The sequence below is a fragment of the Bombyx mori genome, chromosome 20 (assembly GCF_030269925.1).
Source record: "Bombyx mori chromosome 20, ASM3026992v2".
Taxonomy (NCBI): domain Eukaryota; kingdom Metazoa; phylum Arthropoda; class Insecta; order Lepidoptera; family Bombycidae; genus Bombyx; species Bombyx mori.
In genome coordinates, this window is record NC_085126.1 from 7,329,899 (window position 1) to 7,354,605 (window position 24,707).

The 24,707-nt window shown below is 37.7% G+C and overlaps 2 protein-coding genes across 9 annotated transcripts in view; both read left to right on the forward strand.

Moving 5' to 3' along the window:
* Positions 1-23,611, forward strand: part of LOC101744892 (protein tyrosine phosphatase domain-containing protein 1) — a 36,944-nt gene extending 13,333 nt beyond the window's left edge. For 7 of the 8 annotated variants that reach the window (XM_062674380.1, XM_038018163.2, XM_062674382.1 and 4 more), the window contains 11 exons: positions 7,265-7,447; positions 9,714-9,794; positions 10,804-10,919; positions 11,771-11,893; positions 16,986-17,169; positions 17,789-17,909; positions 19,906-20,071; positions 20,740-20,870; positions 21,582-21,692; positions 22,486-22,623; positions 23,028-23,611. In XM_062674380.1, the coding sequence (XP_062530364.1) occupies positions 7,265-7,447; positions 9,714-9,794; positions 10,804-10,919; positions 11,771-11,893; positions 16,986-17,169; positions 17,789-17,909; positions 19,906-20,071; positions 20,740-20,870; positions 21,582-21,692; positions 22,486-22,623; positions 23,028-23,333 (1,660 nt within the window). In that variant the 3' untranslated portion in view covers positions 23,334-23,611. Of the gene's footprint in view, positions 1-5,357; positions 5,527-7,264; positions 7,448-9,713; positions 9,795-10,803; positions 10,920-11,770; positions 11,894-16,985; positions 17,170-17,788; positions 17,910-19,905; positions 20,072-20,739; positions 20,871-21,581; positions 21,693-22,485; positions 22,624-23,027 lie in introns of all 8 variants that reach the window. The other variant, XM_062674381.1, reaches the window with a different exon arrangement.
* Positions 12,744-14,699, forward strand: LOC105841510 (retinol dehydrogenase 12). The gene has a single exon (XM_038018166.2). The coding sequence runs from the start codon at positions 13,263-13,265 to the stop codon at positions 14,250-14,252; it is 990 nt and encodes a 329-aa protein (XP_037874094.1). The 5' UTR covers positions 12,744-13,262; the 3' UTR covers positions 14,253-14,699.
* Positions 23,612-24,707: the final 1,096 nt, after the last annotated feature.

Below are 24,707 nucleotides of genomic sequence, written 5' to 3' on the forward strand. Positions count from 1 at the left end.
TTCTTCTCAGGAGGATGGAGGCTAGTTTTTTGTGAATTGGCGGTAGTTCTTTGACGACTTAGTGCGCACGGCGGGAAGTCGTTGGATGCGGAAGGCGGAGGACCGCATTATGTGGAAGGCATTGGGGAAGGCCTATGTCCAGCAGTGGGCAGATAAAGGCTGATGATGATGATGATGATGATGGTAGTTCATTTGACGTTCAACAAGTACAAGTACTCAACCCGAAATAGAATTGCTAATACTGGCCCTAGCAAGAGCAATGCTTTGCTGAAGCAATAGAAACATAGTAATCTTATCAAACCTAGGATACGAACTGATAATTATTTACGGATTCATCTAAACAGCCGATCAAATAAGCTATCGGCATGTGAGTCGACTATTATCAAAGCCGACAATGTGACTTTTGGACAATTATTGGTAAATCAGAAAAACGAATTATTGACTTTGTATTCCATTGGCAGTCACAAAACTCTTCTGAACGACATCTTAGATAAATAACAGGTTAAGTTAATACTTTATTTAATGCAGGTTTTGAACCGTATTCTTTGAAGGAGAAGATTATATTCAAATCAATCTGTATTGACATATCAATAACATTTTTGTGTCCAAATGCACAGATTGCCACCTTTGATAATAGACGACTCATATAGAAAAACTGTTATAACTGTACGAGTTACGTCACGAATGAGAAGCAAACAATAAACTCATTCATAACCACACTTTTTGAGTTTCAAAGATACAAATCTATATTTCACTAATTTTGAAAGGAATCGCCTGAATGTTTTATTTAAAAACATTAGTATGTTTCTCTGGCGCATTAAGTATAATAATGTTTGTGGACAATGTCGTTGAAACTCCATCACACTAATTACGTTTAAGACGGTCAACAAAAAAATTCAAACTTTTTATTGACCGCGAACATCTTACCACCCACGTGCTAAAAATTTCTGGATGCAATAGCAAGATTCAAAAACTATCGAAGTTTAATTGGCAAATCACGTAATAATAATAGGCTTTGGTTTCAATTAATGACGAAAATATGACCAACGACTTCGATGAAAAGGGCAGAAAGATCATCGAATGGAGGCTACGTACTGGCAAGCGCAGTTTGGGTAGGCACCTACCAGATGGATCGACGACCTGGTGAGAATCGCTGGGCCATGTTGAATACAGGTGGCATTGGACCGGCCGCACTGGACATCAGTTGGAGAGACCTATGTTCAGCAGTGGACAGTGTTGATGATGATGGTGGTGATGACTCGATGATGAACGAACAACACCGTGTAGCAAAGAAAAGTAATAAATTTGCGTTATACTAGAACGAATTGTGAACGGGCATGGACAAGCAGATGTCGTTCCCATTTCTCTGTCGTAATGCAGTCCCGTTTACCGCTATAAAAAAGTGGGATAGGCCTTAGAAAATACGAGCGATACTTTTTATCTGTCAATCTGATGTTAGAACATGATCAATTGAGTCGAAGTTAATTAGAAATAGGTACACTACTAGGTACTAGGTACTAGTCAGATCTTGTTAAAATAAGACAGAAAGAAGCTCTAGTTTTCAAATAAAGAAGAATCAAAATTTTTGTTTACATAGAAAAAAGTTATGAGGTGGCACGCATAAAAACAGACGAATTGGGAAACTGCATTTTTTTAAAGTCGCTTATAAGTATAGATTATGTTTACCTTTATTTAATCGCTCAATATTAGGAAGATAAAATAAAAAATACGATCACAATAAAAATAATTACAACGATTAATTAAATACGATTTCGTTATGTTTATGCAGACCGTATGCGTACTCGGACAAAGACCGTTTGGAATTATAACCTCGACGTGTCTCAGACAATAAGGGTAGTTCAGAAATAACAGTTCAATGGGACACCATACGATCATATTATTAAGCGTAATAGTGTTTTTTCACCGCCCTATTCGGTGGTAGCTTTAGGGCTTATTTCAGCTAAGTTTGGACGGGATTAGTGATTGATACGCGTACGGATACGCGAGAATATTTACGTTCAAATGTTTTGAGCGTCAATTTAAAATCATGAACCTCTTGCTTTGAAATTTCTGTGCTTTTTTATCGACATTCGGAACGACGGTTAATGTAGTGCGTGTCACATCGGCAAACGTATGTACATACATAAAGCCTCTATGCTACCTACTTGTTTAGTATAGAGGTTAAATTTGAAACGATCGAAAAAATATTTATTTGAAACATCACTTCGGGATGAATGTCCTTTGTTTTAGTACAAGATTGCGTATTAAAAAAAATTGAATCTATATTAATAAAATGACGAGTATGTATGTACATATTTGTGCTTAAAGCTGAGTGATATTTTCAATTTGCGTTTCCCACAGATACAGCTCACTGAGTTTCTCGTCGGATCTTCTCAGTGGGTCGCGTTTCCGATCCGGTGGTAGATTCTGCGAAGCACTGCTCTTGCTAGGGTCAGTGTTAGCACCACTCCGGTTTGAGCCCCGTGAGCTCACCTACACGTTAGTGTGAAGCTGAAATAGCCTCTCAAGGCTATCAGCATAGGTAAAAGGCTTTTTGTTAGTAGATAAATCTCGTTTCAGGTTAGAAGAATCGATGTCTTATATAGACACAACATAAAATTAATTCGCAATCCGAATGTTTTTTCATTCAAATAGACCTTCATCATCATGCTTTCCTATTACCCTCTGCTGGGGTGTAGGGCTCGAATCAAAATTTTCCATTTGTATCGGTCTTGGGCAGTCTGTTCTAGGTCCTCCCACGTCATGCCCAAGAACCCTAGCTCCTGCTCCACCGAGCGACGCCAAGTTGTTCTGGGGCGGCCTCTCTTCCTTTTACCAGACACTTTCCATAGACCTTCATAGGTGTTTTTAAATCGTTATGACTTTACCAGTGATCGGAAATGCCTTTTTTTTTTTTTTTGTTGCTTAGTTGTGTGGACGAGCTCACAGCCCACCTGGTGTTAAGTGGTTACCGGAGCCCATAGACATCTACAACGTAAATGCGCCCCACCTTGAGATATAAGTTCGAAGGTCTCGAGTATAGTTACAACGGCTGCCCCACCCTTCAAACCGAAACGCATTACTGCTTCACGGCAGAAATAAGTAGGGTGGTGGTACCTACCCGCGTGGACTCTCAAGAGGTCCTACCACCAGTAAAAACTAATTACCACTAAAAACAATCGACAAGAAACTCTGGTGTCTTTGCGAGATATTACTTACATAAATGTTCGAGTGACAACGGAGAGTGAATTCACAATAAGTATATGATAAAAAACTGTAGCTTTTAGGGCAAATTATTTGAATTTACTATTTACATCAAAATTAGCAGTGACCTTTATCAATAAGTGATTAATATTTTGTGCGCTTAGATTAGGTAGTATTAAAAGTCGGTCTTTTGTCAGAATTAACCTTTTGGGCGTGAACTGTGGATAAATCCTCGTAATGCCTAAAGAGTGCGGAGCATCGGAATACCGACTATTTGCGCAGTTTGAATACACTTATTAAGCATCAAAATGTACGGACGTGTCTAATTAGCATACATGTTACAGACTCCCCATGTTAGTTAAAGTGATTTTACATCCTTTTTAATAACCACTGATGCTGAGTAAGCATAGTAGGAAATCTCTTGGTAATAGCTACCGACCGAGAGTCACTCAGTCGTATTTAGTCACCCATCGGGAGCGGTCTTAGACAATATCTCCTTTCTGCTAATTTCTAAAGTTAATTGTTTGTGTAATTGAACTAATAAAAGTGAAATCTCTTTTCCAAAATTCTTTTTTTTTTTTATTGTTTAGATGGGTGGACGAGCTCACAGCCCACCTGGTGTAAAGTGATTACTAGAACCCATAGACATCTACAACGTAAATGCGCCACCCACCTTGAGATAAAAGTTCTAAGATCTCAGTATATGTAGTTACAACGGCTGCCCTACCTTTCAGACCGAAACGCATTACCGCTTCACGGCAGAAATAGGCAGGGCGGTGGTACCTACCAGCGCGGACTCACAAGAGGTCCTGCCACCAGTAAATACCTAATCGGGAGACCCCGCATAACAGTATGTGTAACGTTTTTAATAAGTCAATAACATTTATAAAGAACCATTTGTAGCGGCAATAGTTAAGCCATAATTGAATTATTATTTTATTTTAGATTTGAAGACTGTTTTCGGTGATACTAAAAGATGTTTATTTTTTGAGATACCAGTTAGCGTGTGTGTTTCTGAATTAGCAATCGTACAGTTTTATAGGATAGTAGGATCAGAGAACAATATTCTTAGTCAATAGCAGCCGCACACGTTTTTAGCGTCATCGCGTCACACACAGCTCGATTCTATTTGGTCGTGAAAATTTACACAATAATACCAACATAATAATACCAATAACAAAATACAGTTACAATAATTTCAAGGATCGACATCCTCAGAATTGCAGATGCGTGAATACATTTAAAATGATTTTATTATTGTTGTGAATTTAGCATAATTTTTTTTAAGTTTGTTAAGGTACTGTTTTTCAAAAATCCTTTAGCAATTTATGCAGCTATGTGAAAATAAGCTCATCACTAAAAGGGTTAAGTACTAATTTCAATTCAATATAAAAAAAAAACGCAATGCTTTCGAATTTTTAATCGTTTTTTTTACTATATTGCCCATTTCTTTTAAATTGATTTAAATCTTAAATGCCATCGCGTTTTAATAGTACCTAATTTTAAATAATGAGTTATTATTGCATACGGCGAACCGCTAAATTGTCTACTTGTTTTTCAACAGAACAAATGTTTTATGCCACTTATACATAAACACTGCTTGCATTATTTATTAACGTATCCATTATTTATCATGATTTCCGTACTATATATATAAAATACATTTAATATAAAATATTTATTCACTAGAATTTTGTATACGGAAAAAACAAACTAGGAAACATTTAATGATTGTTTTTGAAGTGAAAACTTCTTCAGAATCGTTGTGATTTCAAACCGGATGCAACGGAAAAAACGACAGGTAAGAGACACAAATACAAAAATGTGTAGGATGAAGCCAGCAAAGAATGAGACAGAAATATACATACTATTTAATACAGCGCCATCTGTGAGATTTTTAATACTAACGTGTGTATGAAAACTCTTGTAGTGAATTTTAATTTAGGATTATACGTGAAATTAAAATATCAATTCACAGAGGGCGCTACCTTACAATTATTTACTAATGACAAAATTTTACATATACTTAAGACGTTTAGGATAATTGTATTTTAATTTTGGAAGGTTTCACTTCTACCACGTGTGAATTGCACACATTTTGTTTTTTTAAATATCTTACGAGAATCTATTATTTTTTTTTTAAATAATTGAAGCTGAAAAAACCCATTACGCCAACTGTCCCGCGTTTTCAAGAAATATCAACAATCTATCATCAAAGTCGTACTGTATTAAATGGATCATGTCCAAAGTGATTTTCAACAAGAACCGGCGTCACTCAAGCATCGATTTACTGAATTATAGAAGATTTCATTTCTTAGACAGGTCAGTAATCGAGTTATGAACCAATCTGTCTTGAATCTTAAATAAATATTGATTTGATAAATTATAAATAATGACACGCTAATCTTCGATTAATAAAATGTTGATCGGAGGCGCTAATGATTTGTAGGTACTTTATATTATAAGGGTTAAGGTAAACGTCTTGAATTGATAAAAAAACAAGTTAATAATTTACAACAATTGTTCGCTCAATGATCGCACAACGACCAATTGGCATTGACCCTTCAAGATTTGTTTTACTATTATAAAATTATTTAAATATTAAATAATACTTACTGGTGGTAGGACCTCTTGTGAGTCCGCGCGGGTAGGTACCACCACCCTGCCTATTTCTGCCGTGAAGCAGTAATGCGTTTCGGTTAGAAGGGTGGGGCAGCCGTTGTAACTATACTGAGACCTTAGAACTTATATCTCAAGGTGGGTGGCGCATTTACGTTGTAGATGTCCATGGGCTCCAGTAACCACTTAACACCAGGTGGGCTGTGAGCTCACCCAACCATCTAAGCAATAAAAAAAATTGTTTTACTAAAATTATTTCGTTACTAGCTATTATATACAAATACTCACAGCTTCCCTGATAAGGATAACAAGCTTATGTGCAGCAATGGATGCCTATGGGCTGATGATGATGATAAACAAAATTAAGAAGAAAATCGCGTGATAATCATAAGAGAAAATACTTAAATGCTTTATAGTCTTATGTATCTAAAACACTGTATATATATAATACTAGATGTACCCGCCCGCGTCGCTTGATTTAAGATGGGAAAGGGAAGTTTTTTTTTTTTAAAAAGAAGCTATAATATTGACAATAATTAATAATGTTCATTTTGAATGCCCAGCGAAGCGGGCGAGTACAACTAATCAATAATAAGTTGATAAAGTCTGATGTTTTAAATTTAGCGTTTTTGATCATTAGCGCCCCCACAACGATTCTTATCATTAACGCCCCCGCAACTGGTGTACGGAGTCCAACACTCATATAAATATTAGCCTATCCATTAATTACATGTATTTTCTACATGGATACCATGCTTCAAGTCAATCGGATGCATGGTTCAGTAGTTATAACGGAACATCCGTGAAAACCACTGTAGATTTATAGTATAGATTGTCTCAGGTTTTCGCGAGAGATATTTAAAATCTCTCATTTTTATTACCAGTTTTTCTACCGGAGCTCATAGATATCGGAACCCTTAACACTCAAACACTACCACAACTTTCAAAACGAAAAGCATGGCTGCACTCTCGACTGGTGGCAGGGAATCAGCAAGACGGTGGTTGATACCTACCCTTGCAGACAACACGTGCTACCTATCCTAATAGTAATTACGCAAATCGACTTTTTATTTATTTTATTGAATTGATGGTTGGACAAACTCATCGCCGACCTGGTGTTAAGTGGTTACTGGAGCCCATAGACATCTTCAACGTAAATGCGCCACCCACCTTGAGATATAAGTTCTAAGGTCTCAAGTATAGTTGCAACGGCTGCCCCGCCCTTCAAGCCGAAACGCATTACTGCTTCACGGCAGAAATAGGCGGGGCGGTGGCACCTAAACGCGCAGACTCACAAGAGGTCCTACCACCAGTAAAAACCCAGTTTCTTTTCGGGTCCGACTTCTACATATCCTTCGGGCCACGAGGACTTCAATCTAATCCTTGAGCCACTCCAGGGGTCTATTTATAAGAGTTCAAACGTCTCTGTCTCTGGTCGCAGGAGTCGTGAATCCCGCAGAAGGATCAATCACCCCCCGGCAGCTCTGTACAGCTCGCTTGGAGAACGTTTGCGCACCAGTACACCATCAGCATTACAATGCGCACTGTTCTGCGGGGGGTCGAGATGCCAGTACGAGTTACCACAGCAGAGAAATGCGGCGATACAAGGAATATACTCTAGCTGGTGAGTCTTTAATCTATACTAATATTATATAGAGGAAATATTTGTTTGTTTATTTGTATTGAATAGGCTCCGAAACTACTGAACCGATTTGAAAAATTCTTTCACTGTTTGAAAGCTACACTATTCCCGAGTGACAAAGGCTAATCTTATTTGAAAAAAAATAGGGATTCTTACTAAAACTCCAATAATGTAACCAAAGGTGTAAAAAAATTACCTAAAATATTCTTTACATCGCGTGCCCTGCGAAAACTATTGATGATAGAATAAAATAATGTAACTACGACTTTGTAGAACACATTATTATTTACGAAAAGTGTCGCAACAGCATATGTCTAACTATTATAGTTATGCCGTAATAAGTGTTATTTTACTTAAAAAATAAAACAAAGTCAATTGTCGTTGAAATTTTTGTTAAAGACCCGAGCGGAGCCGGAGCGGGCCGCTAGTGGAAATAATAAAGTGTCAAATTAATCCTCACCATCTGACTGACTCGGTGGGGCAGCTTTTAGCGACCTTGACTGTTGCGCTGATGGTCGTGGATTCGTTTCAAAAATCGGGCAAACATTGTGTGATGAACAGCTTTGCTTGCTCTCAAGGAGTGCGGTTGCGTGCCGCACGTCATTTCGGATCCTCCCGATAAACTAACGGTGCTTTTAGGTACTTCAAGGACCGGTCATGGTTCTCGTCGGACCTGTCGCTTGCAACGAAGGGCTCGGCGAGTAAATTAATCCACAGACACAGTCCACTGAGTTCTTGTGAGATCTTCTCAGTGCGTCGCGTTTCCGATCCGGTGGTGCGAAACACTGCTCTTGCTAGGGTTAGTTTTTGCAATGTCCTCAGGTTTGAGCTGCGTGTCACTTACTCGTTCTGCGAATCTGGCATAGACCCTCAAGGTTACTAGAATAGGTAGAAAAAAAATATGTCGTTGGTATCTTGCAAAAACTTCTTTTATTTTTATTTTTTATTGCTTAGATGGGTGGATGAGCTCACAGCCCACCTGGTGTTAAGTGGTCACTGAAGCCCATAGACATCCACAACGTAAATGCGCCACCCACCTTGAGATATAAGTTCTAAGGTCTCAGTATAGTTACAACGGCTGCCCCACCCTTCAAACCGGAACGCATTACTGCTTCACGGCAGAAATAGGCAGGGCGATGGTACCCACCCGCGCGGACTCACAAGAGGCCCTACCACCAGTAATTACGCAAATTATAATTTTGCGGGTTTGATTTTTATTACACGATGTTATTCCTTCACCGTGGAAGTCAATCGTGAACATTTGTTGAGTACGTATTTCATTAGAAAAATTGGTACCCGCCTGAGATTCGAACATCGGTGCATCGCTCAACACGAGTGCACCGGATGTCTTATCCGTTAGGCCACGACGTCTTCTTTCTATTTGTTTCTCTACATAACGACCAGCTTAGTATTAAGAAGTTACCTTAGCCACCGCATTGTATTCATTAGCATCTATCCCACCGCTTAAATATGCAAGATTCGTCACCTACCCATATAACGGCAAAGCCATCATAGTTTTTCATTTCCAGTACCCACTTATCACCTAGTGGGTCGTGAGCTGATTTACCGGTCTAGATTAAAAAAAAAAACTAAAATAACCCTTATACGTTACGATTGAAATAGTAAATTCTCAATGTTAGCGTGACTTCCCCCAGTAATGGATTATTTATGCTAATTAATAATATACTTTTTGCTATTCCACACGTACCTACCTACATTCGTACTACAACTAATTACGTTGCAGTTGTTTTAAATTACCTTCCTTACCATCTGTAGACATGTCGCGTTGGTTTTATTGCTACTTATTAAATATTTATAGTCTTACACATAATGAAGTTATATTTAGAGCAGTGAAGGCCATTTCGCTTAATTAAGGTTGCGTTTTATTTGGTTTCGTTTCGCTTCGGAAACATTAAATTTTATTATTGAATAGCTGAGTCCCGCGATGTTACCCGCGGTTATTGTCGTACCGCGGGTGACGCCGCGGGGTGAAGCTAGTCTAAAAAAAGTAGCCTAAGATACTCCTTATATCATCAGCTACCTATCAGTCAAAGTCTTGTCAAAATCGGTCCAGACGTTTCAGAGATTAGCCAGACAACCAGACAAAAATTGTAAAAAATGTTATTTTGGTGTATGTACCGTTATATTCATATGCGTGTAGTAAAAAGCGGTTATTTCAATATTACAAACAGACACTCCAATTGTATTTATATGTATAGATATAATGGAACATTTGACTCATCCGCAGGGTTACAGACGACATATTGGCGATGGCACGACCCAGTACGGCCGCTATTGCCGCCAGGAATATTATACAACAGTTCCATAGGTAAGTTTCTATCTAGACAATACAAATAAAAACCGAAATCTATATATTAATACGTGAAGCAAAAACTTTGTATCCCTTTTTACGAAAATTGCGCGGACGGAGGAGTATGAAATTTTCCACACTTATAGAGAATATAGAGAAGAAGTGCACAATGCTAATATTTTTTTTAAATAATGCATAAAAGATACATAAAATCAATAAAGAAAACATTACACACACTACATACCATGCATTTGACGCACACACGCATGCTTACTATTTATTGTCAAACTTTTGTTATTGATGTCTGTTGTCAAATTGAGATTAAATATTGTTTGTCTTTGATAATATTTTTATAGTGTAGTCTTGGCGAAATTTGTGATTATAGAAGTATAAAATACAATCATAATACTGTACAAACTTACAATTCCAATTAATTTAAGTATAGTGGAATTTCGACTACTGCGGGACCTCTAGTACCTATTATTTTGCATTAATTATAAGAAGACGATATCACATCTGAAAGTTTTAAAACCCAACGTGCGATATTTTTATATTAAAATTACTGCGAATTCGTGTGGCATATAACTTCAATCTTAAACCCGTTTATAATGAGAGCTTATTATTGGTGGTCGGACTTCTTGTGACCCTACCTATTTCAGCCGTGAAGCGGTAATGCGTTTCGGTTTGAAGGGTGGGGCAGCTGATGTAACTATACTGAGACCTTACAAGGTGGGCGGCGCATTTAAATTGTAGATCTCTGTAGGCTCCAGTAACCACTTAACACCAGGTGGGCTGTGAGCAATAAAAAATGAAAAAATAAAAAGTTAACAATAAGCCATTGGAAAAAAAAAGCTATCAATTAAACAATTGAAATTGAGGAATTACGAGTACCAGGAATAAGCGTAATAGAACAGAACAACAACACTCTTAACTCCTAACGGGAAATTTGTCGGGATTTTAGATCAGTGGTACAATTATCAACGCTGAAGTTTGCCCAAAAAATTTAATAAATTTTACGTTTCCGCAGTTGGGGTATTCGCACAGTGATAAACCTCCAGATCCCGGGGGAACATGCCAGCTGCGGACCTCCGCTTACGAGTTCCGGGTTCACCTACGACCCTACCATATTCATGGCTAATGACAGTGAGTATTTTAATAACTAGATCAGAAGTTATATATCAGAGGAAGCGTGAAAGTAGCCTCGGTAATCAATAAATTAAAGAGCAGGCGGTTGAAGTGGTATGGACATGTGATGCGTAGAGAGAAGATGCATGTGACTAGGAGATGTATGGAAATGGCAGTGCAAGGTGGAGAGGGAAGAGGTCGACCGAAGAAGACAAGGATGGAGTGTGTGAATGATGATATGAGAGAGAGAGGAGTGAGTGTTGAGATGACGGCGGATAAAAGAGAATGGAAGAGAAAAAATATCTGTGCCGACCCCACCTAGTGGGATAAGGTGGAGAAAAAGAAGAAGATCAGGAGTTAGACGAGAACACAGCTAGAGCGAACCAGGCTATGAGTAAGGATTGTGTGTGCTATAGAGTTGCAAATTAAATAGAAATTCAGCTATCTCTAACTTCTATTAAATCTTATACCTACCTTTAAACGAGCAATTCTTGTATATATATAATCTGAATCTCGGAAACGGCCCCAACGATTTTCATAAAATTTAGTATACAGGGGATTTCGGGGGCGATAAAATTAAATCGCTCTAGCTACGATTTATTTTCAGAAAATGTTGTTTTATCCGTGTTTTCAATAATCAACTTTATCGATAACCAACTTTATGATTCTTCCCGACTTCTATTGGCGTATAATAATACTATTTTTCTTAATTGGGGGCAACTAACCGCTTTAAAGACACAACAAGATGGCGTTATAAAAAAGTAAGTATGCGTCAGAATCTTAACTGATTATTCATCCTCTTCGCTAAAATTCCTCACCCAATTCTGTTCTGATAGACACGAATTAAATTATATGTTATCGTTTCATAGTATACTACTATAATTTCGCGTGGCCCGACTACGGGGAGGCTAGTCTGAGCGGACTCCTGGATATGGCTAAAGTCCTGTCTTTTGCGCTGCAAGAAGGAAAAGTTGCGATACACTGTCATGCAGGTAGGTTTAAATCTCTCAAAGATATTCAACTTTTATTTTTTGTTAATAAAATACGAGCTGATGGCATAAAGTTTTATTATTATTATTTATTTATTGCTTAGATGGGTGGACGAGCTCACAGCCCACCTGGTGTTAAGTTTTTACTGGAGCCTATCTACAACGTAAATGCGCCACCCACCTTGAGATATAAGTTCTAAGGTCTCAAGTATAGTTACAACGGGTGCCCCACCCTTCAAACCGAAACGCATTACTGCTTCACGGCAGATATAGGCGGAGTGGTGGTACCTACCCGCGCGGATTCACAAGAGGTCCTACCACCAGTAAGTCGATTAGTGTAGTCTATTAGTGTAGTCTATTAATGTAGTCTATTAATGTAGTCTATTAGTGTAGTATATTAGTGTAGTCTATTAGTGTAGTAGTTTTTCAGTTTATGAACGTAAAAATATCAGCGAGCGACATCGGTCATGACATGACATAAAACCCTTCTCAAATCCAGCCACCAAAAGCAACTCATAAATATATAGTTTTCTTATATGAAATCGTTAATATGTAATATAAAGTTTCAATAAATATATCATACAAAAAATACAGTCCACGCTTAATTACCATAACGCAACACTGGCGGTAGGGCGTCTTGTGAGTCCGGTAAATACGACCACCTCATCTATTTTATGCCGTGTGACAGTAATATGTTTAGGTTCGAAAGGTGAGGCAGCTGTTTTAAATAAATAAATATTAAATATTTACTACCAATCCCGCCACGTTAAGTGATCCCGTGCTAAGTTCGTAAAGAACTGTGTTACAGGTATCAGATAACGGAAATAAATGAAAGATTTTTATTATACACATACATATATTTATTAAACATCCATAGCTCTAGAAAAGACATTTTATATTTATCATACAAATATCTTCCGTTGGCGTGATTCGAACCCGCGACCCCCTTGTATAGTGACCATGTCACTTACCACTACACCAGACGGCCGTTATACTACAATGGTGACATACACCTCATGCCCCGAGGTGGTCGGCGGCATTTTTGGCAGAAATCAGGCTGGCCATAAAATTATTTACCGGACAACACGAAAAAGAAATTTATTTCTGGTACACCTGTATTCGTTTCCAATTTTACGATATTACAAGACTTGCTAGGTAGTTCTCGACGAACTCCATGCGCCGTGTATTCGGGTAACAAACACACATTTTGAATTGATTTCATATAAAAAAAATCCGTAACGCACAAAAAATATATAATGAATATTCAAAAAGTTAACATCCGACCCGTGAACAGACTCAGTCTCTATTATCATAATATAATTCAGTAAATTACATTTTAAATCATTGTTTTAAAATCACTGACATCGCAAACATGTTTGTGTTAGCCTTACTCTGTGTCGTCTTTAATTTCGTATTATATTCATTCGCGTATTTATTATTGTTCCTTATTCTTGCTATAATCGGATATCGACTATTTATCGAACCAATCAAGGGTGTTTGCAAATCGAAAGCCAAACTAAACGGAAAGATCGCTTTGGTTACCGGCGGGAATTCTGGCATAGGACTGGAAACAGCCCGAGATTTAGCTGCAAGAGGAGCTACTGTGATAATAGCTTCTAGAAATGAAGATAAAGCTTTAGAAGCTATCGAAGATATTGTAAATACAACGGGCAACGATAATATCAAGTACATGAATTTGGATCTCGCTAAATTTAAGAACATTCGGAAGTTCGCTGAAAATTTCAATAAAACATACAAACGTTTGGATATTTTAGTGAACAATGCCGGTTGCGCTGGTCTGAAAAGGAAATTAAGCGAAGACGGAATAGATTTAGTGATGCAGATTAACTATTTCGGTCCTTATCTCTTGACAAATCTGCTACTAGACAAATTGATCAAATCGAAACCTAGCAGAATCGTGAACGTATCCTCGTATGCACACAACTTCGGTGAGCTTAACATAGATAATGTGCATTGCCCTGTAACAGATAGCTACTTGAAGAGGTACGCCAATAGTAAACTGTGCCAGGTTCTCTGGACGAGAGCCCTGGCGAAGCGACTCCCTGTTGGAATTACGGCGAACGCTTTACACCCTGGTGTTGTGAACACCGATATCTTCAAAAGATTGAAAATATGGCAGCAAAAAATAGTATCAGCTATAATATCAGTGGTATTCAAGGATGCTATAGAAGGAGCTCAAACAACGCTGCACCTTTGCGTCGCTGAAGAATTAGAGGGAGTAACTGGGAAATATTTCGTGGACTGCAAGCAAGCGAATATGGCGGCAATAGCAAATGACGATAAAATTGCGGAAGAATTGTGGAACAAGAGTGTTTTATTGACAGAATGCGTCGTAGAATGATAGAAATAGACAAAGAGAGGCAGAAAATTATTTTCATTAACATTCATTAATATAGAATTCATAATGTTTTCTGTAGTTTTAAAAATCAATGCTGCAAAGGAAATTACATTTTTGACATTTCATTTGTTTTTTTACCTTTTTTATTGCGCTTCATTTGGCAGTATGTCATAAATATTTTAAACTAGTTGTGCCCGCAACATAGTTTTTCGATTTGACAGCTATGACGTCACAATATGGCGCAGGTCCATGCACTTTCTTCATTGAAACGCATTATACATTGTATACATTCTTAAGCATGTATTAAAAAGCGGTCATTTTAATATTACAAACAGACATTTCTATTTTATTTATTTGTATAGATAGATGTATTAGCAGTATGATGGAAATATTGGTAAAAAGTTGTCTTAAAAAAATGTACTTAATGAAAAAAATGTAATAAAAAACAAGGTTTATCACAACAAAGACTCTATGGGAATTATTTACGCAAAGCCTTGTGTTTGAATTCGGAACGTCAAAGGTGTCAACGAGCGACGTCCGCTATGACGCCTTACCAATGAAGTAGGAAACCTATGGAAATGAAACGTCAACCAAAATTTCGTGCCACTGTGACGTCATCTGGCCACAAAACATGGCGGCTTTAGTGCTGTACAAAAGATTTCAATGTTATCAGGTTTTATCGATAAACGTTCTTGGCTCATTTTATTTTAAATATTGTTGAGTATTATTTATTTGTAGAATTTATACTTTAATGGGAAGTAAGTAGGTATATTGTTATGTGCAAATATGATATGATTTAGATGGGTGAAATCTAAGACAAGTTCGTCCTTCGAATTTGCCAAGTAAACGATATGATGATTTTTAAAAGTTGCTACACTGATTTTATAATGTTGTCGTTTGTCGCAAAACATAATGATATGGCGTAGTTCAAAGCCATCAGCCCATTACTAGCATGCTAAATGTTATCGTATTTTGAGTACGTGTTTTTCTTAGACTATTACAATCTATTTTAATTGTTTTGCTGACTCTAAAGTCCGTAACATACTACCGCAGCGCACCCCAAGGAAGGTGCGCCGCACCATTTGAATCACTTTCGCTTGAGAGTGATTCAAATTTTAAACTTATCAAGGGACCGCGTGAAAAAAAAAACACCTACAGAACATTTATTCATTAATTACAAACGTCATTCCTTGTGACTTCCTCTCTAAAATCACTTAATTATTAAATATTTAACAAATTTACAATAGTGTTTTACTCACTGCGGAATAAAACTATTTTATTTAAATGGTTCCGAAGAGATTTTGTCGGTAGCCTTTTTCCCGAAATATCTAAACAGAATGTCTAAATATGTTTTGATGACATATTTTAAAGTGGTATTTATGATTAGTGTCATGATCAATAGATTCCGACCGAAAAATGGATTTTTCGGATGAGGGCTCCATAATGAATTTAAATACATATAGATAATAGTTTTAGGGCATCGACTTTCTTGAGATCCTATAAAATACGTTTTAATTATTATTTTTGTATGTTTTAAGCATGATAAATTATGAAATTTTATATAATCAATCATATTAAATCGATATCAAAGTCAATAAATAATGTACAACCCAAAACAGACGGCCGAACTGACGTGACAATGACATTTGGCGCGCTAAACATGGCGGATTTTCGGCCTCATTAGACGGAGACGGAGATATTTACGTATATTCATGTTTCATTTTATGTACGCACTGAAATACTGTTATATTGTTTTCCTGCGAGTTAAAGTGCTGAGTAAGAACGAGATAGATATATGTTTATGTATGTACCTTCAAAATGGGTGCTATTTATATAAGCAATTGTACGTATAGAACAATATGTCGTGTCCCTACTATATAGGTCTATGCGCCTTACCCTTTCCATTTCCAGCCGTCATGGGCGACACATCTGTTTCTTATTTCTTATAGTCATTAATTTTAAATTCTTTATTTTGTCACTTATAGATAAATAAAAATATCAAACTAATAATACAGTCCACTCTTATTCACAACGCAACACCTTGCCTGAACAATAATGACTCAAGAACAGGGGTTCTTCCCGTGATCGAATTCATTCGTTAACAAATTGTAAAAAAAAATCACGTAGTACATCAAATCATTATTTTAAGTTGTTTTTTAGGTTACGATAACCTTAATAGAATACAATAGAGACTTATTTCTCATGTCTGAAGGTCGGTGGCGACATTAATGTTAGGTATCTAGCTACATTAACCGCTTCGTACCAAAAAAAAAAACACAGACATAGTCACATAATGCTATTGATGTTTCTGAATTCTAAATCAGTAGCATTAACGATATCTATGGGCTCCAGAACTGACTTTCCAGGTAGGTCCCACCGCCCTGCTTAATTCTGCCGTGAAGCAGTAATGCGTTTCGGTTTGAAGGGTAAGGCAGCCGTTGTAACTAAACTTGAGATCTTAGAACTTATATCTCAAGGCGCATTTACGTTGTAGATGTCTATGGGTTCCAGTAACCACTTTAAACCAGGTGGGCTGTGTCGTTCACCCATCTAAGCAATAAAAAAAATGTTTGTGCCCCACCGATTGTCAGTGCAACAGCATATGTGATCGGTCCACTTCTACTTTCTCCGAATAATCACTTTACCAAACTCGCTTGAAACTAAATAGAGATCTAGGCCAAAACATTCTGGTCATTAGACAATCAAATCTTCATTTATATCTTTGCTTTATTCCAGGATTAGGTAGAACAGGAGTCCTGATTGCGTGTTACTTAGTTTATGCTTTACGTATCCGCGCCAACGATGCCATCCGTTTGGTGCGCAAGAGAAGACCAAAATCGATTCAGACATCAGGACAGATATTGTGTGTACAGCAATTCGAGCATTATCTGCTACCACAAACGGTCGTTTTTAGCTCGAAGTAAGTTTGAGTGGTTCGTTTTGTTTATATGCCACATATACTTTGTCCATTCATCCAAATTCTGCTGCGGAATGACAGAGGAACTCGCATTGGATCTGGTATTGTGTAGCTATCACTATCCAGATACACCAGAACATAAGTCGCGCAATGAGGCGTAACACCATAAAATACCCTTCAAATCAGGTAGTTAAATGGCAGAATCACGGATTCCTTCTGGGGATCTAATACCTAATAGGTACTCGTACATTTCACAATTAACACAAACTGGATATTTATTATACTAAAGTTAAGTTATTATGACATCAAGAAATCTAAAAAAACGATAATGGATAAAAATAATGTTAAGGAAACCACGACGAAAGGAAAAAAAATTAGGGTATTTTCATTAATAGCCATATATTTTATGAAGATAAAAATCTCATTATTTTTTTCCGTTGTAGGCAGACGAGCGTACGGCCCACCTGATGGTGAGTGGTTACCGTCGCCCATGGACTTCAGCAATGCCAGGGGCAGAGCCAAGGCGCTGCCTACCGCTAAATAGGTAACAATAATAAAGGTAATAGCTTTTTGAGCAAACGATAGGTTTTGTTATCATTTCCCGAATAATCTTGCATTTCAGAGAGCCCATACAACTCACAAAGGACCCGAAAACACAGGAGTTCACGCTGCGTCAGTATTTATACCGCCAAAGAGCTACACTACACGGATTAGATGAGAGAGTCTTCAAAGAATTGCCAAAGGTATTGATTAAATCGGTTGCTTCCGAAAGGGCCAATCTGCATTCTAATATGATGTACTCTTTATCCAATGGTGTTATCGATAACGTACCATAAGTAATTCCAGTAGCACACCCAAACCAATTTGATCCGTATTACATATGAACAAACACGAATATCAATTGCGAGAGATTTTCGTAGTATGATGTAATCGCAAGCCAAAGCGAAAAATCACAAATATTTTACAATCAAATCAACTTTATTAGACATTTCATTATAGTTGTCATATGCATCCTGAATTAATTATCTCAGTTTCTACCTGATCTACTACAATTTCCAATTCTCTTCATTTAGCAGAAAAAAACGAAGAACGGTAGGCGGCCGCTTGGCTCTGCCCCTGGCATTGCTGACGTCCATGGGCGACGGTAACCACTCACCATTAGTTGGGCCGTACGCTCGTCTGCCTACACGAGCAATAAAAGCAATAAAAAAAAGGTCATATCATCAGAAGATACTACGTACCTACAAAGCATTTATAAAAACATCCTTTTTATATCGTACTGCGAAAAACTTGAATGTGTCCTTGACATTGCCAGTGACCGCGAATGACAATGACCTATTATAAAATTAAACAATCGTCCCGTTAGCAAGTAAGCACTCGAATGGAAAGCCAGAAACTTTTTTCGAAGTTTCACGAACAAAAGGTACAACAAGATGAAGTACGTTGTGATTTTGTGGGCATATTTGATTAATACCACCCTGGATTAAGTCATTTAAGGATCATCACTACATAGTATAAAACAAAGTCGCTTTCTCTGTCGTTATATATGTCTGTCCTTATGTATGCTTAAATCTTTAAGCAACGAATTTTGATGCGGTTTTTTTTAATAGATAGAGTGATTGAAGAGGAAGTTTTATATGTATAATAACATCCGTTAAATAGTGGAGAAATCAATAATAAATTACAGTTTCCGAAGCGAAGCGAGGGCGGGTCGCTAGTACTATATTATAAGTATACTAGCTGACCCGGCAAACATTTTTTTGCCATATATAAGATTTCTAGGGAATTTCTAGTGTAGAAAAAAAAACTAGCTTATTGTAAATGTGTAAGGATGTGGTAAATGAGTGAAAGAGGTATGTAGTGCTGTGAACGATGAGGGAATATATAATAAAAATAACAAAACCTCATTCAACCACATGATACCTCATTATAACAAAAAAAAATTGTCCAAATAAAAAAAAAATATGTTAAGGGTGGACAACCCTAATCACTTAGGGGTATGAAAAATAGATAGTCGCCGATTCTCAGGCCTACTGAATATGCATAAAAAAATTCATGAGAATCGGTCAAGCGGTTTCGGAGGAGTATGGGAACGAACATTGTGACACGAGAATTTTATATATTAGATATGAGTCGTCCGCTCCCCTCAAAACATGAAGTCGAACTCTCAATTGAATTGATTAACGCCTGTCCAACCTTCAACTCCGAATGCGTGACTAGCTTCGCGGCATAAAAATGCAAAATGGCGGGTTTTAAATTCGTAATTAATTCTGTCAATGAATAATTTACTTAAATTCTTTACTTATATTCTTTGCGTGAGGAATAAACTACAATTGCATTACAAAAACAGCTCTCTACATTTAAGGGAAAAGCGAGGGACGAAAATAAATGACACAAAAGTATAACATTTTGGTTGACGACTACTTTTTATTTTATTTATTGCTTAGGTGGGTGGACGAGCTCACAGCCCACCTGGTGTTAAGTGGTTACTGGAGCCAATAGACATCAACAACGTAAATGCGCCACCCACCTTGAGATATAAGTTCTAAGCTGCTCCACGCTTCAAACCGAAACGCATTACTGGTACCGACCCGCGCCGACTCACGAGAGGTCCTACCACTAGTAAAAACTTGGCTGTGTCCTTGGCAGTGCTGAGGTCCGTAAGCGACGTTAACCACTATCAAGTGGGTCGTATGCTCATCTACCTATAAGGCCTTAAAACAATTCACCTATCTCCAGATAGTTTACTGCCTGTGTGAACGTTTGCTAAAACTGTGCGGGTGCCATCAGAGCGCCGGCTTAGACTTCAGGGTGAAGAACCGGGCGTTCTACAAATCGTTCTTAGTGTACAGACTTAGAATGAAGAGGCCGCCCGATCCGACCACACCCGATGAAACACCAATACGTACGTTTGATTAAATATCTTTTTTTTTTCAATACATAATAAACCTGGTTTTTTTTATGAATGAAGGATTACTGCTAGCCCGGAGGCCTTTCCAGTTTCACCAGGGCAGGTGGGCGAGCAAAGGCTCAGCCAGAAGGGGTGGGATTTTCTAACAGCTGCCCGAGCGCATAAACCTGGTGTACTTAGATCAGATAATGCAACGATAGGGGATTTGTGGAGCACATATACTCAACCGATATTTTCTGCTTAAGGGACTTGAGCCGGATTCAACCGGAACTCCAATTCGTATCCTCTCGATCCACTATCAGTGCTTTTAGGTACCTCAAGCATCATTCACAGTTGTTGTCGAACCCGTCGCTTACGACCAAGGGCTCGGCGAGTAAATTAACCCACAGACACAGCCCACTGAATTTCTCGCCGGATCTTCTCACTGGGTTGCGTTTCCGATCCAGTGCTAGATTCTGCGAAGCACTGCTCTCACTAGGGCTTGTGCTAGCAACGTCCTCAGGTTAGAACCTCGTGAGCTCAGCTACTCGCCCGGTTACGCTGACATAACCCCTAGGCTACTAGTTTAGGTAGGAAAAAAATACCAGGCGTTTTAAGTCTACTCATGATCCTTCATCCTATTAACAAATAATTCGCTTAATTATTTAAACTGTGCTGACCAGAACACGGTATGTTACCAATGGTCGAATGGCGCGACCCGGTGGAGGAGGACATAGAGAGGAGCCTTGAGTCCGTGAGCAGGATCACGGGCAGCTCTACTAACGGATGTCTTCCTGCCCTACAAGTGTACGAGGTAGGAAACGAGCTGACGATCCACGCGTTGTTCATTTACGGGAAACTGCTTTATAGCGATTGTTTTATGTTTGCGTACCTACAATCTACGTATTTATAATTTTAAATATTAAAATCTTAGGTTTTCTCGGGTCGCTGATATATTTAAAAGTACTATTACGGCTTCATTTAGAGTTTTTTTTTTTATTGTCATCAAATTACTATCGAGGTTTCGACCTAAGGTTCTATTCGGCTTTTGAATATTGTGTTAACTACCGTCTTTCTTTTCTATAGAAAACTTTAAAGAGAAAACCGGAAACGAAAACTGTAAATAATAAATTAACGCTGTACAAATTAGCCGATTTACTGGTAGTAGGACCTCTTGTGAGTCCGCGCTGGTAGGTACCACCGCCCTGCCTATTTCTAGCGTGAAGCAGTAATGCGTTTCGGTTTGAAGGGTGGGGCAGCCGTTGTAACTATACTGAGACCTTAGAACCCATATCTAAAGATGGGTGGCGGCATTTACGTTGTAGATGTCTATGGGCTCCAGTAACCACTTAACACCAGGTGGACTGTGAGCTCGTCCACCTATATAAGCTATAAAATAAAATTAAAAAATATCTTTCCAAAAACCGATGTGCACTATTTATCGCTGGGTACTGTAGTAATTGTTGAATGTTCGAACTGTTATTTAGTTTCGGGGGAATAAATGATTTTGTTATTGTTCTTTTAGGCGTTCATTGCAGACCACAGCGACCTTCCACAAGAAAAGCAAACACGCTTGAGGCATCTTCGAAATGATATCAACCAGAGAAGAGAGGCGATGGCGATGATTGATGACGAGGTAATTTGTGTAAGCAAAACTTGGCTGTTTTTATACGTTTGAAAGCTATTTCGTAATGAATTGTAAAAAAAATATATGTATAATTTATTTATTAAGAAAATTTCTTGACACTCACAATAAAATGACATATTTTAAATAAATCATATTAAATTCAAACTCTTTGTCGTATTCGAAGAGTTCGACGAGAACGGTGATCAGGTTATATCGGTTTTTCAAAGAATATTCCTTCCTCTATTTTCGTCGCCACACTGTCACGTGGAGCCCATGACTTCACACTGTCACGTGGAGCCCGTGACTTCAATTTGATTTAGTGCAAGAAAGAGATGGATATATATATATATCTAACTTTCACGTGGAGCCCCTAACTTTATTATAATTTAGTGTAAGAAAGAGATAGATATATATATCAAGCTGTCACGTGGAGCCCCTATAACTAACTCTTTAATGTTAATCATTTATTTAATCGTTACATCTTAAGGTACAACAAGGTAAGATAGTTTTAAATTAATAATTTTGTGCAGCGTCCGGCGCATGCGCGTGCGGTTCCGCACGTTACAACTCTAATATAATTTAGTGGAAGAAACGGATAGATATACCTATATCTAAAAGAGCGACCACTTTTTTTACTGCTTATGCTGATAGCCTTGACTATGTCAGCGTTACCCTAGCGTGTAGATGAGCTCTCGGGACTCAAACGGGACCGGAATCGCACCCACTGAGAAGATCCAATTCAGGGGGCTGAGCGGTCACTGTATACATACAATATTAATTAATGTGTATGTAATGTTTCCAGGAAGACCCGTTTATATTGACAGGTTTGCTGTTTGAATGGTTTGAAGGTCTAAAGCAGCCGATACTGGACAAAGATGACCTCTCGATCATAGTCGGACATGCCTGTAATATTGAATCATGCGTTTTGGCCATGCAAATGGTAATAATACAGTTTTCTATTATTATGTCACAACAATCACAAACGAGCTGGCAATACATGTAGTGTGAAGTGAATAACACCGTCATTATACCTAGTAGGTTCTTCTTCTTTTTTTAAATATGGCAATCGCTTTCTTACGACGCCATTAAAATTTATGCGTACTAAACGCTCAAAGAGCAAACAAATCTATTGGTCTCCTCAATAAATAAAATAAATTTTCCAATATTATCTAATTTATTTACGTAAAAATAAATACATATTTCGAATTTATTGTTTAGTATATACCTATAAGGCGGAATTTATTTAGGAATATACTTATCCTGTAAAATCAATGGTATGGTCTGTGCAAAAAGCTAGAAACGGAACTTCATAGGTAGGTAATAGTTGTATTTTTTTTTTTTCAGGAAGATGTGATGCTCGTGGAATACCTCCTTCGTTTCGTGATAAGGCTCCGCCCGCTGGCCGCCAATAAAAAAATTGAGATACTAAAAAGAATACTAGCTTCCTTAACCCATCAAGCCGTGACGATAAACAACAAAAGTCTTCCGCGTAGAGACTTCCAGAAACTTCGAGACGGAACTTGTAGTCAAGTAATCAATTTTATGCTAAGAATGATAGTGGAGTTGCAAAAGGATATGGTTAAGCCAGGCCGCGACGATGCTGATGTCGTGATACCTTGCAGGCGGCTGAAAATGAAGGCTTGGAAATGAGTCTGACATAATTAGAACTATTTTAACGGTTTAATCCTGCGCTTTTTGACGTGATAACGTCTTATAAATTTTATAGATGAACACCGGCTGCACGAACGAAAAAGTGTCACGTTCCGCCTGAGCGTGCAAGCGAGAGCGCCAAACAAGCGATAGAGAGGCACGATCGGCCCAAGCGTTAATTTATAGAAAAAAAATGTATTTTTCAATCAACTCCTTCTTTGTATTATACAAAATAATGATAATTCAGTGATAATAAATCAATTCAATTCATAAAAGTATGCATCCATGTTTCTTTATAACGTTACACGTAAAACTATGGTCCGTAAACCGATTATACAGATAACCAAAAAAGTTTTTTTTAAATATTGTTTCCGACGTTTCGAATACTGTTAACGTGGTCGCGGATGACAACAACAGTTTAATTGTTCGTCGACATTGAAATATTGTGCAACTACCGTCTGTTTAAAAAAAAAAACTGAATTTGATTGACTTTTATTCATAACTAGCTGACCCGGCAGACTTCGTAGTGCCTCAATCGATTAATAAAAGACCTAAGCTTTTGTATAAAATAAACTTAAAACAAAAAAAGGAAAAACAACATTTTTATTTTTATTTAATTCCGAGCATTTTCATATTTGTCTACCTTTTAAACCTTCTCTGGACTTCCACAAATAACTCAAGACCAAAATTAGCCAAATCAGTCCAGCCGTTCTCGAGTTTTAGCGAGACTACGAACAGCAATTCCTTTATAAATATGGAGATTTCTAATATAAGTATATTTTTTTAGGGGATTTTATGACCTGGTAACTAGGACCTTTAAGTCATGTCTTATTTCAATTTATATTCTTAGTTTTATGAAAAATGATAGAAGTGAAATGAAATGAGATGAAATATAATCTCAGTAAAATGGTGGTCCTTTACTGAGATTTTTTTAGTGGACTTTTTGGAGGATCCCGAGTAGCTACGTCCAGCGGCTTTGTTTCATTTTCCCACATTTGTGCACTTTCACAGATACTAAGCAGTTAATAAACCACCGTTATTATAATACACTTAAACCTGAAGAAACACTAAATAGACAAACTAAAACAAATCACACAACTTCGCTCTTCGCGTTCCCGCCAAAAAGTTTGCAACATGCAAGCACTCTGTCAACCATAGATAATACACATAATTTAAAAGATTATCAACGTGTATCCGGTACGTCACCGTTTGAGTGTTGTCAGCCACCTTGCGATTTGACTATCCACTCAAGTTATCTTACATTTAAAAAAGGTATTATGTACTTACGGCAGAAACCTTCGATCATCAATAGTAACTAGATAAAGGGACACGTACAAAATTAAAGCAATAGCTGTCCGCGTGAATATACACCTA